This window comes from Mandrillus leucophaeus, unplaced genomic scaffold (assembly GCF_000951045.1).
Source record: "Mandrillus leucophaeus isolate KB7577 unplaced genomic scaffold, Mleu.le_1.0 Scaffold123, whole genome shotgun sequence".
Lineage (NCBI taxonomy): Eukaryota > Metazoa > Chordata > Mammalia > Primates > Cercopithecidae > Mandrillus > Mandrillus leucophaeus.
The window spans coordinates 92,068-112,266 of NW_012100654.1; the positions used below are offsets into that span (position 1 = coordinate 92,068).

General features: G+C 61.6%; 1 protein-coding gene across 1 annotated transcript in view; it reads right to left on the bottom strand.

The window, feature by feature from the left end:
• The window catches only part of PLXNA1 (plexin A1), a 52,866-nt gene that overhangs the window by 17,897 nt on the left and 14,770 nt on the right, over positions 1–20,199 (bottom strand). The window contains exons 3-20 of the mRNA XM_011971501.1: positions 17,166–17,306; positions 15,948–16,048; positions 15,652–15,775; positions 15,417–15,570; positions 14,468–14,567; positions 12,756–12,870; positions 8,535–8,735; positions 6,576–6,672; positions 6,317–6,510; positions 6,064–6,215; positions 5,867–5,987; positions 5,382–5,518; positions 4,026–4,193; positions 3,673–3,766; positions 3,052–3,291; positions 2,824–2,967; positions 2,193–2,427; positions 370–512 (exon numbers count right to left, since the gene is read on the bottom strand). Of these exons, the coding sequence (XP_011826891.1) occupies positions 370–512; positions 2,193–2,427; positions 2,824–2,967; positions 3,052–3,291; positions 3,673–3,766; positions 4,026–4,193; positions 5,382–5,518; positions 5,867–5,987; positions 6,064–6,215; positions 6,317–6,510; positions 6,576–6,672; positions 8,535–8,735; positions 12,756–12,870; positions 14,468–14,567; positions 15,417–15,570; positions 15,652–15,775; positions 15,948–16,048; positions 17,166–17,306 (2,661 nt within the window). The remainder of the gene's footprint in view (positions 1–369; positions 513–2,192; positions 2,428–2,823; positions 2,968–3,051; positions 3,292–3,672; positions 3,767–4,025; positions 4,194–5,381; positions 5,519–5,866; positions 5,988–6,063; positions 6,216–6,316; positions 6,511–6,575; positions 6,673–8,534; positions 8,736–12,755; positions 12,871–14,467; positions 14,568–15,416; positions 15,571–15,651; positions 15,776–15,947; positions 16,049–17,165; positions 17,307–20,199) is intronic.

Consider the following 20,199-nt stretch of genomic DNA (forward strand, 5'->3'; position numbering starts at 1 on the left):
GGGCAGCCACCGGAGAGGTGCCAGAAGCCCAGGCTGACAAGTGGTTTGCTGAGATGAGGCCTGGCATCCCATGCAGGCCGTGGGGCCAGAGCCTCCTCCTGCCCTCTGGAGGTACTTCATGGAGCAGAGCCACACTGGCCATTCCCCTGCCCCGGCCCCAGGGCTGAGGGCCCCACTGTGCTGGCCTGGTCTTGGTTCTGCCTCCTAGCACCTGCTCCCCACTCGGCTGAGCCCAGAGCCCTGCAGGCCTGGACCCTCCCCCAGGCCGCACAGGCTGCCCCATACCATCCATCAGCACCTAAGGAGCCCCAAAGGCAGAAGATAGCAGCTGCCTCTGAGTTTCTGTGACCCCAGAGCCAGTGGTCCTACCTCCATCTCCTTGAGCACAGGGTGGTCCTCGATCCCAGGAAAGAGCACCCGCATGGCGTATGTCCGATAGTCGAGGAAGGGGATGCCGGCACCGTCCAGGTCGTTGGTCAGCTCATGGATGTCTGTTTGCAGCTCTGCAAAGGCTGTGGCCAGATGTGGCATCAGGGGCAGCATGCCCTGGTGGCCCTGCTCCATGCCCCAACCCTCCCACTCTTGGGGCCTACATCAAATTCTGGCTGTGACACTTACTGGTTTCATGATCTTAAGGAAACTACTGTGACTCTCCGTACCCCAGCTACTACAGCCCTAGCACAGGCATAGTAACTCTCCTCTGTGAGCTTCCCACAGGATCAAGCAAGACAACAGCAGAGAAAGCATCGGCACCAGGGGCAGGCTGGGCGGGCCCTCCTGCATCTCAGACACTGGCAGTTAAGCATAGAGCAGCTTTGGAGTTCGGGCTCCTTCCAACCGCTGGGAGGTGCTGGGGTGCGGCCAGGGGTGAGGTCCCAGGGCTGCAGGCTGTCCCCAAGCCCCCACACCACTGCATGCACATCTCGGGCCTGGTGCGCCCTCAATGTGGCTCACTCTGCTCAGGGCCAGCTTTGCCTCTGTCAGGAACAAGGGCAGGCAGGGCAGTGAAGCCCCTGACAGAACATTCCAGAGCTGTGAGGTGTCAGCCCTGCAGCAGCCCGAGGATCACGCTATCTGATCAGAAGCCAGAGGAGTGCCAGACAGGCTCTGGGGGACATCTGACAGGTTTAATTAAGAGCTGGAGCCTTCGTCTCCTGGGCACTGCTGCCAGGCATCTAGTTATCTGCACCTGGCTGGCCTGGAGCAGCCGCCAGCCACCGTATCCACACATGCCAGCCTCACCAGACAGCCAGCCTCAGCAGGTGGGAGCACAAGGGAGGCCCAGGCCACCTGCCTCCCACCTGGCCCCGATACACACCTGCCTCTGGTCCCACCAGGGCTGCCCAAGAGGTAGGGCCACCCTCAGCCCACCACAGGGCCATGTAGGTTTGTCTGGGACTGAGAGGGCTCCCAGGATGCAGAACTTTGCATTTTAAGACTGGCTGAGTCCTGTGCAAACAAAACACCCCATCCCAATAGAGTCCCAGTGGAGTTCATGACAACCCCATGCTGGACCACATGGCTAAGGTCCTCCACTGCAGCAGCAGCACTCCTAGTATCTGACCCCTAGAGCCCTAAACATGTGTGAGTTACTATCTGCAAATGGTCAAAGTCTCGCCCAACATGGAACAGATTTCTGCCACTCACACCTGCCATGGATCAGGAGGATGGTGTGGCCTGACTCCCCCTATAGACATATCAAGGACAAAGGTCAGCTCAGGCCAAGATCTCTATGTGCCCAGGGACTGCCAAAGCACAAGGGCTCCCCATTGCTGCATGGCAGAAGCACCCCTCTCTGTTGCTCCACTGGCACCAGCCAACCCACCACCACTCCCAGTACCTGGGGAAGTAGGCACTGTCACTGTGCTCACTCTACAGATGACAAGACTGAGGCACAGAAAGGTAAATAGCCACCCCCAGCCTTATAGCCCAGCTGGGATACAAACGCAAACAGTCTAGCTCTGAGTTCTGTGTCACAAGCAGCACCCTGAGGATGTGGTACCTGCTGCAGGGCCAGGCCCTGGTCAGGCACCCGCCCACTGCCCTGGGACCAGGCCTGGCACAGCAAGGCTATCAGGAACATTGTAAACTGAGCCGAAGCAGGGTGGGGGTGGTGGGAGGTAGGTGTGGGGATGGGCCAGGGCCTGGTTTGGAGGTGGCAGCTGCCCCAGTGAGCCTCAGCCCCAACAGACCTTCCTTGCATTCGAGGGCCACGCGGGACTCCAGGTTGTCCATCTGGAGCTGCAGCCGCTTTAGTGTGCGGTCAGCATCTCGTGACTTGCGCTTGTAGGCGATGAGCACGGCCACGATGACCAGCAGTAGTAGACCCCCACCCCCGCCGATGCCCACGATCGCAGGCAGCGTCAGCAGGCTGTCCGAGTACACCTGCAGTGTCCCTGGCGAGAACTCAAAGCCGCCAGCCCGTACCTGCCGGTGGGTGGAGGCCACTCAGGAGCCACCCATGCTTTCCACTAAGCTTGGGAGACCCTCCCGATGGGTAAGACCCTCACACACACCTGCCTGTGGGCAAGGTCCCACTGACAGGGGCACAGAGTGGTCAGCAGGGTGACACTGGGACCCAGGGCAGGCGCCTGTCCAGTCAGGGCAGCACTGGCATGGCAAGGGCTCAGGGTGGGTAGGCAGTCTGGGGGGCTCAAGGAGGTAGCAGGCTGAGGGCTAAGGCAGGGCCTGCACTGGAGCTGAGCACCCTCTGAGCTAGGGGTGAATCTGGGGCAAGGTCAGAGCTGGGGCTGTGCTAGTGGGTCAGGGTCCACAGGTGGGGCATGGCTCTCCCAGCTCCGCACCCCCGGTGGACAGACGCACCGTGACCTTGTGCTGCCCTGTGAGGTTGGGCGCCTCGCACAGCAGCTGCGTCTCCGACACAGTAAGGGTGCAGGGTGTGGAGCCAATGAGCACTGTGTAGTTGAGTCGGGAGTTGCCGGGTGCAGGTGGCAAGAGATTCCGGCCCTGTAGGAGGTGGGGGTGAGCCAGAGCCCAGGACGAGGGGCCACCTCCCTGGCACGGCCCAGCCTATGGGCAACGGTGACCCACCTTGAGGATGAGTGGGGAGCTGGGCTTCAGCTCCAGCAGGCCAGTGGGACTGAGTGGCTCCAGTACGGGGTCAGGGTAGTAGAGGAAGGAGGTGGAGTTGAGCACAAGCAGGGAGCGCACGTTGTCCATGACGAAGCCCAGCTCATCCGGTCGCTCCCCCAGCTCCGGTGGGCTGCGCACAGGGTTGGCCACAGACGGGGCGCGGCATACCATGGTGGTGTCATTGTACACCAGGCAGCCCTGGAGACACAGGGTAGGGATGCTGGGCGGGACCTCCCCGAGTGGCCCAGCAACTCCCAATGACAGAGCCCCTGGCCTGGGGGCTGCCTGCTCCCTGCATAGATGATGCCAGGTACCAGCAGGGCAGGTCCTGGGCCACCCACCCCACATGGACCAGGGACATATGGCCTGAAGGAGAGGTGTGCACAGCCAGCAGCCCAGAGCCAGACCTTCCACCCGCCAAGCAGGACAGATGCCTCCCCAGGGGTCTCCAGGCACAGCCAAGGTTGGCATAAGCTGGGAAGGGGCAGGGGTAGGGGCAGGGACATAAGCATTTATAGCAGGAGCCCCATCCCAGGTGAAGGCCTGGACCGAGGTGGGCAGCTGAGGGCAGGGACTCACGTTCTCCCTTTCAATGCCTCCGTACTTGGCCCGGATTCGGGGCTCACGGACAGTGGCCAGGTTGGTGCCCGTGACCGTTAGGAGGGTCCCACCACTGGAACAGAACAGGGGTGGGGGGGTCACCAGATGATGCTGGGGCCCAGTGAGCTGGAAACACAGGCCACAGCTCAGCCAGGCAAAGCCTGCCTTCCCCAAAGACAGGAAACAGGTAAAAGCTCTTGGCAAGGGGTGTTTCCCAGCAGGACAGTACCCAGCATGCAGGAGGGCCACCACCAAGTGCCTGGTGGAAGAGCTCCTGGCTCAGCGCTGCTCTCAACAGCTGGGGACAGGGAATGGGTGTTGCTGGGCCCCACCTGTTGATGCTCCACTCCGGGTCGATCCTCAGGATGGTGGGGTCCTCGGTGTAGTTGTACTTCACCTCGGGGTTGGTGAGCTGGGCACGGTTGATGTTGATAATGATGGGAGCGCTGCCAGGGCTCTGCCCAGGGGGTGTCAGGCACCGGATCTCACGGGAGTTCCTCCTGGAGGTGCCCGAGTGGGACAGTGAGGAGCACACAGGCGGAACTCAGGCAGGTGGAATGTAGATGCATTGAGGAACAGTGGGCAGGGTGCCATCTGTCACAGGTACTGCCTTGGGTGACTGCGTACTATCACTGCTACTTTCCCTCCCGGGACTGTGTATGTCTGTCCTACCCTCTCCCTGGCTCCCAGCCCCTTCAGGCCCCCACTGTTGCCCAGCCTGGCATTTGGGACCTGGTCTGCTGCCTCTCCAGGTCTGCTTTCATCACAGCCTCCCTGTCGCCCACACCCACTCCAGATGACCCTGGCCAGGGCTCCACACCCACCAGGCCTCTGCCTCCCCAGAGGCAGTGAGCAGCAGGCCTACCCCACACATGCCAGGCTGGGAGGTAGGCTCACGCTGCCCTCCCTCTCTCCCTGGGGAGGGCCGGAGAGACTAAGCCCTGGCCTGACCTTCCCTGTCTGTCCCAGGGCCACCCTCACTCAGCCTGTGCTCCAAGTGCTGGGAGCCGAGTGCCCATTCCTACTACCCTGGGCCAGGCAGACACCTTCCCTCTTGGCACCTGTCCCAGTGGGAAAACCTCGCCCTATCCCTGCATCCCAAGGGGCTGTGAGGAGACTAGATGAGCTGGCCCAGGTGTCATGGGGACACCCCACTGGGCAGGCAGCCGGGCATGGCCCGCACCTGGGTCCGGACCTTCAGCTCTTCCACCACTGCCAGGAGCCCCACAGCCGCCAGGCCCCCTCAGCTGCAGACACCAATGATTAGTCTGATAACGGGTAATTACCACAGGAAAATATTTAAAGGGACGTTCCATTATCATCCCTAATCTAAAATTATCCACTTCAAGCCTCAGGGCTTTTGTTAAGATTTCTGTTTTCTCTCTTAAAAATTTTTTAAAATACTTCTTATTTTGTACCCAAGGGATTCCCCATACCCACAGGGAAGAACCAAGGCAGAGGCAGCCAGGTTGCCCCGCCCCCAAAGGCAGGCCCCGCCCCCATCACCGCCCAGTCCTCCCACTCTGGAGGTAGCCTGTTTCCATGGCAACTTCCGCCTCTGGGTTTCACAGTGATCACCCCAGCCAGGCTCTCCATAGCCTCGTTGCCCAGGCAACAAGAAGGGGCATGCAACCATCTGAACCAGGAGGAGGGGCAGCCAGGCCCCCACCCCCACCTGCACCCCCTACCAGGAGAAGGAGCAGGGCCGGCCACCGACCGACACAGCCACATCACTGCCTGCATTCAGGTGACTTCCCTCGATGCCAATCCAGGTGCCCCCTGACAGAGGCCCGCGGGAGGGGCTCACACGGTAGAAGGTTGGTGTCTGCAGGAAGAGGGAACTTGCTGAAGCTCTCAGGAAAGTCCCCCGGGGGCCACATGGGGACAGGCCCCACTTGGCCTGCTTACCCCTCCAGTTCCCCAGACTAGGAGCCCGCATGCCCGGGAGCTGCACTTCAGAGGCAGTACTCCCAGGTTTCTCAGGCACAGCCCAAGGTAAGCCAGGGAGCCCTGGAGCTGGCCTAGGCACAGGAGGGGAGGGGCGGCACCCAGGCCGTGGAAGAGCAGTGGCAGAGCGTGGCCAGACAACGGGCCCTGAAGAGGCACAGGAGCCCTCAGCGGCACCCTCTCAGAGCAGCAGGGAATAGGGAGAGAGGGAGGGCGGCAGACTCACCACAAAGGTGAAGCGCTTGGGTGACAGGGCGCGGTAGTGCGGTGAGCAGTCTCGCACGCACACCTCCACCAGGGCATCGTGGGCTCGCACGGAGCTGGCGTCCCCGATCTCACAGACGATCCTGTGGGCAGGCGGGCCTCAGGGGTTGCAGCTGCCCCGCCCCGTCCCGCCCCGCGCACACCCAGGGCTGTACTCACTGCTCCGCACTGATGTACTCGCTCTCCACGGGGCTGCACAGCACCTTGCCCACGCGCACACCCAGACGCACATCCTCAAACCGCAGGCCCAGGTTCTCGCCTGTGATGGTGAGCCGCGTGCCACCCTGCCTTGGGCCCGTCTCGGGGGACAGCTGCGGGAGGCAGAGGCTGGGGTACAGGCATCCCGCCGGACGTAGGGTTTGGGGTCGTGTGGAGCGGGGCATGGGGTGTGGGGCAGGGCTGGGGGCCCTACCTTAAGGATCTTGGGGTCGGCACAGCGACTGCTGCCGTGACGTGCGTGCATCCAGGATGCAGGTGTGTCGGCCGCGCAGTGGTGTCGCAGGGAGCAGCGGCGCTCGGCCACGCACCATCCGCATTCGAAGCGCGGGTCGGCCTTGAGGCAGAGGCCGCAGCTCTCGCGCAGGGCCGGGCACTTGTAGAGGTGTGCTGCGGGGAGGGGTGCGGTCAGCTCGGGCCTGCCCACTGCCCACCCCGCCCGGGCGCCCACTCACCCTGGATATTCTGTGGGTTGTCGATGACGAAGTTGCCGTTCCACACGACCGACAGGTTCACCGGCAGGTCGCTGACATCGTTCCCCTCGTAGGAGTACTGTTGGGTGATGGCGAGGTCAGGCTTCCCAGCTAAGCGGCCTCCAGGCCGGAGCCTCAGGTCCACAAAGCCGCCAGGGCGCTAGCTCCAGGAGAAGTTTCTGCAGCCACAACCGCTCCCTCTCCACCCTCACCCTACACAGGGCTTCCTTCCTGGCTCTAGAGGTCCCTCTCTCCAGCCTAGCAACCATGAGGTGCCCTTCCGGGGAACCTCTGTGCTTCCCACAGTCACCTCTGTGGCACCCCCTTGGAGACCACCTCCAACCACAGGCAGCCTCTGACCACTCCCTGCAGTCAGCCAGGCTGGGAAATCAGGACTCCCAGCTGGCCCTAGAATACGCATCAGCATGCTCTGTGAACCTCAATATCTTTGCTGAATGGGCCAGGAATGCCCTGCCTTGAGGTGGGAGATCTGTGTCCCTGGACTGGGGCATAGACAGGCAGAATCACTGTCAGGTGCAGCCCTGCTCCCCGTCCCCTCCCCAACAAGGCTGGGCTGGGCCCAGGGGAACTGCCCCTCCCAGGGAGCCTGGCTAGGGCTCCAGCTGTGCCCGACTTTCTGCCGCGCATGACCTCAACTCTGTTCCCGTGCTGGGGCGGTGCAGGGAGCCCAGCGTCTCCAAGGGGCAGCCTGGCAATTCATCATTATTTTATCTGCAGGAATTTAATTGGATCCTATCAAATTCCCCGATACTCCCTCTTCCCTTTAAACACAGCTGAAGGGAAGATTAATGTGGGCCTGGTGAGAAGGGAGGGTGGGGAGGGAGACGCAGGTGGAAGGTGCAGGGCGGGCGAAGACTTGGTGATACAGCAGAAATGTCTGGAAAGGCTGGACGGCAGAGGGAACTCCAGATAGCTGTGGTGGCCAGGAGTGATCCTCATGGCAGACCTGCAACCCACCCTGCCCCAGGAAGCCTGTCGTGACCCTCCAGAGCCTACCCCACGCTGCTGGGACAGACCAGGAGTCAGCCAAGGGGCTCCAGACCTCTGACCCCATCAAGGCCCTCCCCAGGGCTTCCAGGGGATGGGGTCCAGCCAAGACCTTGTCGACAGACCAGTGCCCCACACAACAGCCCAGCCACCTGCCCCTGCAGTGAGTTCCTGGAAGCCCACAGCCCCCTGGATCACACCCGTCCTGAGCAGAAGGTGAGACAGAGGCCTGCGGGGAGTGCAGGACTTCAGCCCAGGCCTCCAACTGCTGGGCAACTGGGCGCCACTTCCCCACCACTCAGGAAAGAGCTGGCTCTATAGAGATCCCCTGTCACTGAATGTACTGCACCTGACAGTAGAGCTTTTCAAACACTATTGTGTCAAATCTGAAGGTCCACACATACTCTTCTAGGACCACAGGCAACACCCGTCTGCTAGTGTGCAAGTGCGGGCCAATGGGAGTGTTTTCTGCATTTGGCCAGGGATGGACGGAACCATGCGCTCTGGCACCCTGACCTCTGCCCTCCGGGAGCCACAGTGATGAAGGCTGGCTGCCACCTGGCTATTCCTGCACACACTCAGACCTGACGATCAGCCCATGCCTAGGACCCACGGAGACTGCAGTGTGTGAGTCCCATGAGTCTGGCTGCTGTCCACTCCCACACTCAGGCTGCTCCTACCACACATCTGGGTGTTCTCAGCAGCTACCAGGACAGCATGGGTCCCTTGCAGCCCACTTGCCCACATGACCCAGGCACATCTAAAGGGCCTGGCAATGGCCTGGGGAAGCCAGGAGTGGCTTCTGACTCATCAGAGATACACGTGAGCACGTGCACTGCCCTTTGTGAATAAGCACATGCCAGGACCCAGGGCCATGAGGATAACCAGCCCATTCCTGCTCATGGCCCCCAGCCCCTGCCCTGGCCACCTCACCGAGGAATTCTGGCACTGCAGGCTGGAGCTGTTGAAGCGCAGGGCGGTGACACGGGCCGGGCTGCCTGGGATGTGGAAGAGGCACTCATATCCACGCTGGCCTGACTGTGGCTGCGGCAGGTTCCGTGCAGCCAGGGTGATGGGCTTTACCACTCCCACTGGCACATAGATCTGGGTGGAGGGCAGGATCTGTGGGCAGTCCTAGGGATAAGAAGAGTTTGGCTGAGCCCGAGGGTGGAGACCAGTGAGCAAGGTGCACCTCACTGCACTCCAGATGTGCACTGGGCCTGTGGTGCTCCCAGCCAAGCACCAATGTGCCCATTTTATGCACTGGCAAACTGAGAACCGCTGGCTGGGACAGTGACTGCATACTGTGATCCAGACAAGCTCTATTACCTCTGGCCCCTGAATGCCCTGCCCCATGTTCTAGGACCCCCACCATTCCAGAGACCAAAGGAGCCCCATCTGGCCAGCAGCTGAAAAGGCCCCAGAGGCAGGAAAGAGTGGGGTTCTGGGGCTGCAGGCTCTGCACTGGGGGCCCAGGGAGTGTATAAAAATAACCAGAGCCCAGCAGAAAAACAGGCCTGGCCTCTGGGGCCAGCATTTCGGCAACAATAACTGATGCAATGGCCCGGCTTCCTTGCAGCATGGCTGCTGCTGGCCTCAGGAGATGGTCCCTTGGGAACACTGAGAAGCTGGGCTTTAAATAGGGATGCTGAAAACAGGCTGTAATCCCCAAGCCCTGCAACAGCCCCCAAGGCAGGCAGGCAGGCCCAGGCCCAGCTCCGCAGAGATTTTCCAGGACCCAGGAGGGGGCCTGGACTCTGGCCCAGCCCCTCAGGAGCTCCAGGGAAGCAGAGTTAACAAGGCCCAGCTGGGCAAGCTGACCACTAATCTCTGGGTCTGCAGGGATGCTCCTGTGTCCACCAGGGAGAAGCAGGTGGTGGCACCTTGCAGCTAGGGCCACTGGCCCCAACTTAGGGGCTGCACTTGCAACTGTGTGTTCCCACCACAGCTGCAGCCGGAAGGCACAGGCACACACAGTGGCCATACCTATGCCACACCTCCCTGGCAGTATGAGGTGCACCCAGTGACTCTGCATGCTGAGGCTTAGGCTGGAGTCTCACTGTGACACGGGCCTTGTCACCCTAGGGCCCCAGCCATGAAAACGGGTGGCTCAGGGCACTGAGACTCCTTTCAGTCCAAGCTAGGCTGCCTGTGAGCTCCGGAGAATGGTCAGTCTGAGACCAGCTGAGCTGCCCCCACTGTCCACCCAACCGAAAAATGCCCAGAGGAGCCCAGGCAGCTCAGCCTGCAGCAAGCCAGAAGGCGACTATGGTGAGGCCTGGGCTTCTTTGGTGCCTGTAAGTCCAGGAAACCTCTTGGCACAAGACATGAAGCTGGCTCACCCAGCGTGAGGTCTCAGTCATGGCCCACCCCTAGAACCCAGGTCCCAGCCAGGAAAAAGCACCACCCACCACAACACCAGTGTGAGTGTGTGGGCCCAAGCAGGCATCGAGGCCAATGTCGCTGGCCCCTACCTGCCTGCCCCATCACCCTGAGGCTGGCCTGTCCCCTCGCCACCCCTGCCCTCTGCCAGGGGCAGGAAGCTGACTGGCTGCCTGGGCCACACCCGGTCCTCTCAAGTGCTCCCCGCACCCCCACCCCATCTCCTCCCCAATACCAAGCTGAATGAGAACCCAGGAAATTCTGCACCCATGCGGCCCACTGGGTCAGGCCTGGGCTCAAACTCCAGTGATTACCTGACTCCACTTGGCCCGATTCTGACCCAGGCCCACAGTGGCATGGGTCTCCTGGGATCAGTGACAGTTCAGAGCCAGGTCCAACTGCCCCCAAAGGCTCTGATTACAGCCTTTTCCCTACTGCATAGTCTCCCAGGTAAAAGGCTGGAGGTCCCTCTTCAGGGCCAGGTCCAGTTGTCCCCAAAGACACTGATTACAACCTTTTCCCCAGTGCATAGTCTCCCCGGAAAAAGGCTGGAGGTCCCTCTGGGAAACGCTGGGGGAAGACTAACCGGGTGCATTTTGCCAGCGCACTAGGCTCCTTCCTCAAGGGACCCCAGTCTCCCCTTCATGCAAGGAGTCTACAGACCTGCTCAGGTCTGGGAGCTGACTGGCAGGGCACACAAATGTTACGTGAAGACGCAAACCACGCCCCGCCCTTTCTGCAGAGTCCAGAAACAGGCATTTCTAAGAGAAAGTCCTGACTTAGCGCGTCTCATGAGCTCTGCTTTGGTGGGGGCTCCATGTGGGAGCCCTTAGGCCCTGGCACACAGAACCAGCTGCCTCCATGGGCTCAGTCTGGCGGCCCTTCCCATCAATATGCACAGGCCACTCCGCCTTCAGACAAAACACACAGACCCCAGTGTGCAGGCAGGCACAAGAAGGGACCACAGAGACCCCCTCCCAACATGGGGCAGGGGGCGGGCAGCAGCCTTGGGGGTTAGGCCTGGCTATCTCAGCAGGAAGCTAGATGTAGTATGCTCCTGTCTCAGGAGGTGGCTCGAGGAACCCACCAGAAACAGAGACGGAAAGAGGGCTTGTGAGGGGTGGGGACTGCCACTGGCCATTGTGCCCTGAGTCCGGGAGGACTCACGTCATGCCCCTTAGGAAACAGCTCCATAAAAATCTGGGACTCAAGCTAAAAAAAAGAGTAAAGTATTTGTGGAGAGAATCCATTCCCCACACAGTCCTGCGACCCCCTAGCCCAGCCCTGCCTGCTCTGCCTCCCCATGCCCTGAGGCCCAGGGCCACTACTCCAGGGTCCGTTTCCTCCACTCCCCCAGGGTGCCCCGAAGTTCATGGCATGGATGGGGAAGGCTCAGGGAAGGCCACCACTGAGGAATTGGGCTATCTCAGCCCCAAAACCACTCCAAGCTGCCCAGGGCCCTGCTACCACCCCTGACGACCACTGTGCTTTCCCCACCGCCTGAACCCTAGGCGGCTCTCAGCGCCAGAGCCAGTGCATCTATACACCCACCCCACAGTGACTTCACACCCAGCTCTCCCTGGCCCGAGAGGCCCCAGGACCAGCTCCTGCCTCAGATTCCACCTTGCGCTCTGCCCACACCCCAGGATACCTTGGCCTGGCTCCTCGGGCGGGCCGCACCCCCAGGGAAGCCCCCCACTGTGTCCCTGGCTCCCACACACTCACTGTCATAGGCAGTCACCCTGACACAGGCACCGTGGTCCCTGCTGCCCCGGGCAGGGACCTACTGCCCCGGGCACTGCTGTCCTGTGCCCTGATGTCATGCCAGGGAACAGAAAAGTCCAGTCCAGAGGGTGATGCTAGGGGCCGGGGGGGCCTCTGTGACAACGGAGGAGAGAAGAGGAGAGAAGGCCGCCATGCAACTTCCTCAGCCCCCAGCCCCCAGTCCCCAGCCCGACAGGGAAGTGCAGCCCAGCTGCAGCCTCCGAGGTCTCCCTGGCAAGCAGAATCTGCCCCCTCCAGCCAACGGGTGTAGTGTCCACAGCAAAGGAAAGGGACCTGGCTGCAAGTCCTGGCTCCACACCCACAGCCAGAGCCGGTGGGGGTGGGGGCCGCCACAGCTCCAGCCCCAGCTTCGCCACTCAGTGCCTGTGGGTCCTGGGTCCTGCCTTGTCCTGCTTTAAGTGCCTCAGGTTCCAAAAGGAATAGCCCGCTGCTCATAAAGCCAGTGCCTTGCCCAGCCCGGAATAATTACTACCTAATTACTAGCAATTACTACTCAGCGCCTGGTGACTCCAGAACTCACCAGCCTTCAGGCACATTAGGCCAGCAAGCTCCCCTGCCTGACACGGAGGCCTCTGTGCCTGCCCAGCCAGGCACCCGCACCCCAGGCTCTGCGCGCACCCGCTCTGCAGCCTGACAGTGCCCCCCGTTGCACCCAGGAGCCTGTGTCTGCAGCCCCCACACAGAGGCCCAGGGGCAGAACTCATCTGAGGCTTCTCCCCCTCCCTGAGTGTCACAAAGGACACCCAGGGGTCACCAACAAATACCACAGGCCTGGCTTCAGGCCAAGACAGTGACCCCACAGGCCTCCCAGCTGGCATCCAGGGTCACCTTGCTGACCCAGGCTGGTGGTGCATGCACCACACGCTGACATCCCAGACACCCACAGGCGCTCCCTGGGCCAGGCCTCAGGTGACATCCAGATGGGATGTTTCAACCCAATTCTGCTCCACCTCTGAAAACCTGAGCCTCACCCTTGCCTGGCCTTACCTCAGACACGTTGACACGGCCCTCCAGGAAGGCGCAGTCAGCCACGTTGTGTGTGCACACGTGGCGGTATTTGCACCAGTGGCAGGGAAAGGAGCCGTTGACACAGGACAGGCAGCTGCAGGGAAAGGGTGGGTGCTGAAGCCTGGGGACCCGCAACCACGTGGGGTCACGCACAATCAGAAGGACACCATGCCGCCCCTGCTGGTATTCATAGTGCCACCTCAGGGCCTTGGCACTGACTGCCCCTGGCCTGTAAAGTTCTTCCCCCAAACCTGAGTGTGGCTGCCCCTCTGCCTCCTCACACCTCCCCGACAGCTGGTCTTGCCTGCCCACCCTCCTGACCCCAAGCTCCCTTTCCTCTTTGCTGCTTTTTCCTCCAGAGCTTTGATCATCATCTGACTGCCAGCCAGGCATGGATACTCACACCAGAAATGTGTTAGTGCAACTAAGGAACTTCATTTTAAGTCTTGACTCCTTTTAGCAAACTTAGATTTAAACTGAAGCAGCATGTGCTACCACAGAGCTGGACAGGGTCATGCACATCACCTCCCTGCAGAAAGCAGGATCGCCAGGGCAGGAGCTTGTCTGTTTTCCTCTGATACACCCCAGGGTCTGCCAGGCTGGCCACTGTAGGTGTTCTGCCCACAACTCAGCCTTGCACAGGGCTGGCACCTTGCCATCTCAACAGCCTCCAGGAACATACCACCTCCATCTCCTCTCCAGGATCTCCTGACCCGCCAGCTCCCCCAACCACCCTGCTTCTCCTGCAGCCCTTGGCCCCCTCCAGGCCTCTGTCCCAGAGATCCCCCACCCCACCTGAGACACGAGATGCTGCATCCTGGAAATAAAAAGCCTGCCTGGCTCACGGCAGTTGCTCCACGAAGAGCTGTGACAGAGTCCATCTGTGAGTCAGTCAACAAACAAAGACATACCCGAAAAGCCAGGCACCTCCTGTCTCTGAGGCCAAACCTTACTGCCTCAGCCTGGGTCTTCTGGGTCAGGGAAGGAGTGAGGGCTCTCCTCTGGGCTCACAGTGGGACTCATGGGAGGCCCCCAACTCCTCCCATCCTTCCTCTGAGGCTGGGGATACTCACAGCCAAAATGGGCAGCAGGCATAGCAGCTGCCTCCCAGACATACTCCCTGCCCAAGCCGGGGAACTGCACAGGGGCCAGCACCAACCAGAAGGGACCTGGATGCTACATCATCCAACAGTAGCCTCCCACAACCAGAAGCAGCAGGCACCCAGGAGCCGTGTCTGGGCCCCTGCCCAGGCCCCCAAACCAGCCCTCAGCTCCTTCCTGAGCGCCTCCCCTCCACGCCAGTGCCCATGGGCCACTGTCCATACCACAGTGGCAACAATGCACAATGTGCCCTTGTAGCCATACACAGCCAGCTGGGGCCCTACAAGATCCCTGTGTGGCAGGCACTGCCGCCCACTCTGACTACTGCCCCCTGATGTGCCTGCCCCAGCCTCAGGAACCCTCTGCACTCATGGCCTTGCCCTGGTTGGCTCCTCTACCTGCAAGCTGCTCACACAGTGACCTCTCCTCCCTCCCGGACCCGGCCTCGGGAGCCCCAGTCACAGAATCACCATCTGCTGCCTGGCCACATGAGGGCAGGTCTGCAGACAGCGAGCACAGTGGGACCACAGGGACGGGGGTGTGGCAAGTAGCCCAGGTCCAGGTGGGCGGAGGGGCCCAGGGACACTCACGACTGGTGGACGCTGCAGTTGTAGAAGACAAAGTCCACAGACGCGAACTTCTTCCCTGTCTCCTTGGACTTCAGGTAGAGTTTCACCACCCGCTGGTCTCCTGCAGGAGCAGCATGGCTGAGTCACCAAGACCGCTTGCCCAGGACCCCTGGACAGGTCTAGTCCAGACAGGGGAACAACGTGCCCAGAGACCCTCCTAGCTGCCACCATCAGTCACATCAAACACGCGTCCAGCCCCCTCAGCCCCCTCAGCCCCCAGGTGACCAGGGCCTGGGATCTGCCCTGCTTGTCTCCAGCTCAGTAGCATGAGGGGTTCAGAACTTCGAGACTCTCCCTAGGCCCCCAGGCTGCCTGCTCCTGGGGAAGAGCCTGCAGAGCGACTGTCCAATGGGCTGTGGCAGCCAGAGGGGTCCTGTACCCCAAGTCCCCATGACACTGTCCCCCACCAAACCTGTGCCACACATGGCCCACCCCTCACCCGCTCCCACCTCCAGCCTGCGGCCCCCTGCAAGACCCCAGGTATCTGCCATGTGGTCCCTTCATCCCGCCTACCCTGCCCTGCTCTTCCACCCTCTGGGTCACCATGGGACACCTAAAGACCTTAACGCCAGAAGGGATAGCAATAATTATGGTAGCGGAGGTGAAGTATGTTCATGTGTCTACGTCTATTCCTACTGTAAATATATGGTGAGCCCATAAGATAAATCCTAAGAAGGATGTATCCGCTGTCCACCTCCCTGGCAGGAAGGCTCTCGCTCAGGCTGCATGCCTGGAGGGTTTTCTCCACTCCCAGACCAGCAGGTGATGAGACCCCCCCTCCCATATCAGATGTCAGAGTGTCACCAACATGCCCTTGGAACTGAACAAGGGAGGCGCTAAACAGGCGGCAACTGGATTGCAGCCCTGGACCTGGCCAGGCAGCGGGCACCACTGTGTTGGGGCCACTCACCCTGGCCCCGCGTGATGGGCGCCACCTCCCGGGCGGAGGGCGAGCGGCAGTGGATCCGGCCGTCCTCCAGGACGCTCTCAGATTCTGTGAAGTCCTCGAAGGAGCAGTTGACACCAGCTGAGAGGTCAGGCACATTCCAGGCCTGCAGCACGAGCTGGGTAGACAGAAGGAGGCGCGGTGAGCAGGGTCCCCATGGCTGTCCCCCACCGCTTACCACCTGGGGTGCCACACTTACTGGGACCTGGGACATGGTGACAGACACATTACGAGGCTGCACAGTCAGCTGCACGCACTGCAGCAGGTCCGCAGCAAAGCGCTGGGGCTCGTCTGCTCGCTCACAGGCGTCCCGCCTAGAGCAGCTGTAGGCAGAGGGGTTGAGGCTGGGCGGGTGGGGAGACTTACAGGGCTTGCATGCCAGGCGGGACCTGGGCAAAGAACTCGGGGTGGCTTGCCATGCACCAGGCTCCCCCTCCCCACTGTGAGACCACCATGGCCCTCCCCGACTGCCCCTGCCCACCTGCCCAGACTTACATGCTGTGCAGGACACACCAGCCACAGTGGGGGTCCCGTGACCCCAGACACAGCTCACAGGACGTATACTGCACACAGCTCTCCACAGGCACCCGCGTCACCTGGGGTGGGGGAGGTGTCAGGCCCCTCCAGTACCACCCCAGGGGTCCCAGCCATCCTCACCTCTGACTCCCTACTCTGCTCTCCTTAGGCCCGGGGAGGCCCTACACTTCTCAGTCTATTCAAAGGCAGATCTGGCAACCCTGCCCTGGCCAAGCCAGGTCGCACAGGTCAGGCCTCTAGAGCCCTGGAAACCCAAGGGGCAGCAGCCAGAAACAACAGTCCATATGGGAAAAACCAATCAAAGAAGCACCTGCAGCTTCAACCGGAGTTCCTCTCCATCTGTCTGGACTCCATCCCAGCTCTGAGCTTCCCCAGGGATAAACGGGCTTGGCGGGTCCCAATCCCAAGCTCCAATGCAGGTCCAGACAACACTCAGAGGGGCAGGCTGGCCTCAGCTCACTCTGACTCCTTGGCTCAGCCCAGTATCCCAGTGCCCACGGAGGCACGTCCCTGAGGTCCCCAGGAAGGCAGAACCCCACTGTGCCCAGGAGGAGCAGAGGAAAAACGAGCCAGCCGCAAGCGGAGGGAGGCCTGGCCTCAGCTGGTGTGCCCAACCTGGCCCCACCTGCCCCATCTGCCCACCCTCCAGCTGCCACGAGGTTACTAGGTTGGGTCAAAGGGCAGGGGTGGACTCCAGGCAGGCCAGGCCAGGGACTCAAGTCCATGGCCTTACAGAGCTGGGCCAGGCATCAGGCTGGGTAGACCAGGCCAGCCACAGCCCCCATGGGCAGACCCACTGGACAGAGACCCAGCCCTAGGCCTGAGGACTCAGGGGCCCAGCACACACCCCAAACTCTCCAGTGACACCTGTCTCTGAAATCGCTCTTTCACACATCTGTTTCTGTGGTCAGGAAGTCAACAGGGGAGGGGTGGGAATTCCAAACCCAGCCCAGGAAAACATGGAGGCAGCAATGAGGCTGTGGGGCCCCTGGTGACCAGACCAGTTCCCCTGCAAACCCAGTCGAGGCAGAGCACAGACCGGCTTGAAACCACTTTCACCAGGAGCCACAGATGCCCAACTTGTGATGTGGCCCCACCCCTACTGCTCTGTGACTGGGGTTCCTGGTAAAAGGGCCCCCACCTTCAGCCACACCGTCTGACTGGTGCAGTACCCACCTGCTTCTCAGTCATGGCGTAGAGGTACTGGTGGTTGGGGCTGAGGACGAGGTCTCGCAGGATGGGGCTGCCCTCCTGGGCCACCACGCTCTCATAGGCCAGGGCGGGCCGGCCACTGGGGTTCGAGAGGTCCACCAGAATCTGCAGCAGCAAGGGGTCCTAACTGGAGCTGTGCTGATACCTCCCTGACTCAGCCCCACCCCCCATCGAGGGTCAGGAGTCTAAAGCCCCTCCCCGAGCTGCCCAGACATGCATGAGCAGACAGTACCAGCGCCAGCCATACTCACTCTCCACATCCCCAGCTCCAGCCTCAGTGCAGGGCAAACTCAGACCCCAACAGGCCAGTCTAGGACTCAGCCCCTTTATCAGTCAAGAGAGGCCAGAGGGTATTGGGGCCTGGAGACAACCACAGCCCAGCACCCACCATGGAGCAGCACGGCCACACCCAGGGTGAAGGCTACAGGAGTCCCACGGTGCCTAGCCATCCCTGGGGCCAGGCTGGGCTTTTGAAGCAGGGATGTTGGTTGTGGGGGGCAGAGGCCAGGGTTCACAGGAAGTCTAGGGCAGTGGACCAGGAGACTCCAGGATGGGGTGTCCTAGGGGTGGGGGCATCCCAGTAAGGCAGTGGAGGAGGATGGGCGTCTCATTGGCATGGAAATGTATTCCAGATCCCAAACAAACCAGGCGTTAATTAGCCAGCTCTTCTCCTCCGCAGCTTGCGATGCTGCAAGTATTTTTAGTTGCTTTTACCAAACAAATGTATTTAATTAACAGAGAGACCCAGGGGGCTTTCCAGAGATGGGACTCTTGGGGCGTGTCTGCCCAGCTCTGAGTCCAGGGCAGGCTCTCAGGCTGCGGGCTGTGGCCTGCTTCCCCTAGCCTGACCCGCTCCTGCTCCCGCTCTACCTCTCCACTTCCACTTCAGGGCAGGAGCCTGGGCCCAGACTCAGTACCCCTCCTCTGTGTCCTCACGGTGACAGGGCAGGGCAGGTCGGGGGCAGCAGGGCCCAGCGAAAGCCCCTGGTTGGAGCCCGATCCATCAGGCCTGGGCTGAGGACGGCCAGCCAGGGTGGGGCGCTGTGTTTCTGGGCCAAAGAGGCTGTCGGCTGGGAGAGGGGGAGGGCTGCATTCCTGAGCGCCGCCGGCCACCCCCTACATCCGCTCAGCTGCCTCGCCACCAAGCAGGCTTAAGTCAAACCAGACCCGGAAGAGTGGAGCCCAGAGTTGGGCAGGGGAGGAGGCGGCCAGGATGGGCCTAGCTGTCCTGGCTGCAGGGCCATGGCCCACAGCCTCTGGGAGGAGAGAAGCAGGGACAGCGGGCGGCCTAGGGGCAACCAGGCCACAGCCGCCCAGCACCCCTGCCAGTGGGGCCTGGACGGCACCCACACCCGCACCCAGTGCACCTGCACCTGCCTGCCCTGCAACCACAGCAGGAGTGGGAGTCCTTGTTCAAAATGACCACTGGCCTAAGGCCTGCCTGATGGACGCTTAGGATGCCAGCACCACAAATTCCCTGCCTTGCTCTGGGTCAGTGGCCAGATGGTAGGTACTCAGACCCAGGTGGATGCCAGCCAGGACCAGCCTCTGGGCCACACTGCCTGGGTCCAAACCTCTCTCTGCCTCTCGCAGACAGAGTTGTTCTGAGCATTACAGGAGGACCAGGCCAGGTGTGCCAGGCAGGAGCAGGGGGACCCAGGGTGGCCAGGCCCACAGCAATCACCACACCTGAGCAGCCAACCACACATCTGGGCCAGTGGCTTAAGACAGCCACCAGGGAGTGGGGGCAGGAAGGTGAGGAGGGCAGGACACAGACTGGGTGGAAGCTGGGGCAGGCGTGCCCAGTGCGCAGACCTGCAGCTCCAACTCAGAAGACCCCGGTTAGGCGCTGCGATTCCTCTCATTTCCTCCATCCCCACAGCCCTGTGGATATCCCCAGTGGTTTCCCACTGTGAAGCCCAGCCCCAGCTCCCCCTCCCCTACCAGCACCAGGGGATATGGCCCCTGGCTGCTCTTGCCCCTGGCAGTAGGGCCTCTTCAGCCTAAGCTGATGGACCCTGGCCCAGCATGCAGGGAGCACTTGAAAGGTGTCTCAACAAGGACATGACTCGCCTCCCCAAGAGCCAGGGCCACATGACGCCAGAGCCTGACCCTGGCCCGGCCTGCCAGACATCTACCCACTCAGGGCTGGGGGCACAGATGTCACAGCAAGGGGTGAAGAAATGGGTCAGGGAAGGGCAGGTCCAGGGGGCACACCAGCTCCAAGGCAAGAAACGGTGGGTGAGGGGTGCAAGGAGGGGTCCCAGGAAGGGAAGAAGCCATAGGAGCCATGGGCTGGGCCCCAGGCTGCAGAATGCCCCGCTCCGCCCAGCAGCATGCCGACCAGACAGGTGGCTCTGACAGCTGCAGCCAGGAGCACACGCGTCCAGCTGTCCATCCGCCATGTACCCATCTGTCCACCCACCTGCCCGGCACTGGGTCACCCCCACCCCTTCACGCACACAGGCTGGGCCCAGAGAGACAGAGCTCCAGGAGAGGCCATGGCATGGCCAGTGTGAGTGGAGCATTGAGGAGGCTACTACGGCACAGCACACCAGGCCAGAGGATGGACGCGACACAGGCACAGGCCCCACACTGTTCACTGAGGCGCCACGGTCCAGACTCAGCAGGGCCCCTGTGCACCCACACATGTTCTGCAGGGCATCCAGCTAGGACAATGGTCCCCAGGACATGTGTCTGTGTTCTAGCCAGCGTTCAGGGTGAAGGGCCTGTGCAGCCAAGCTAGCTTTATCAAACCACACAGACAGGAGGTAAACTGAGACTCACGCATCACCTGCCAGAGGAACCCTGGGCCCTGGACTCACAACTGCACCTGGGAGGAGCACAGAGGCTGCTTGCAAAGTGGGAAGCAGGAACCAGCACCCGGCAGGAGGGCATTCCAGGAGAACTGGAGCGCAGGGGCACAGACGGTGGGCCTGAGGCCAGAGCGGCTGGCAGGACAGCGGGGCACATGCCGGCCAGGAGCCCACGTGCCGAC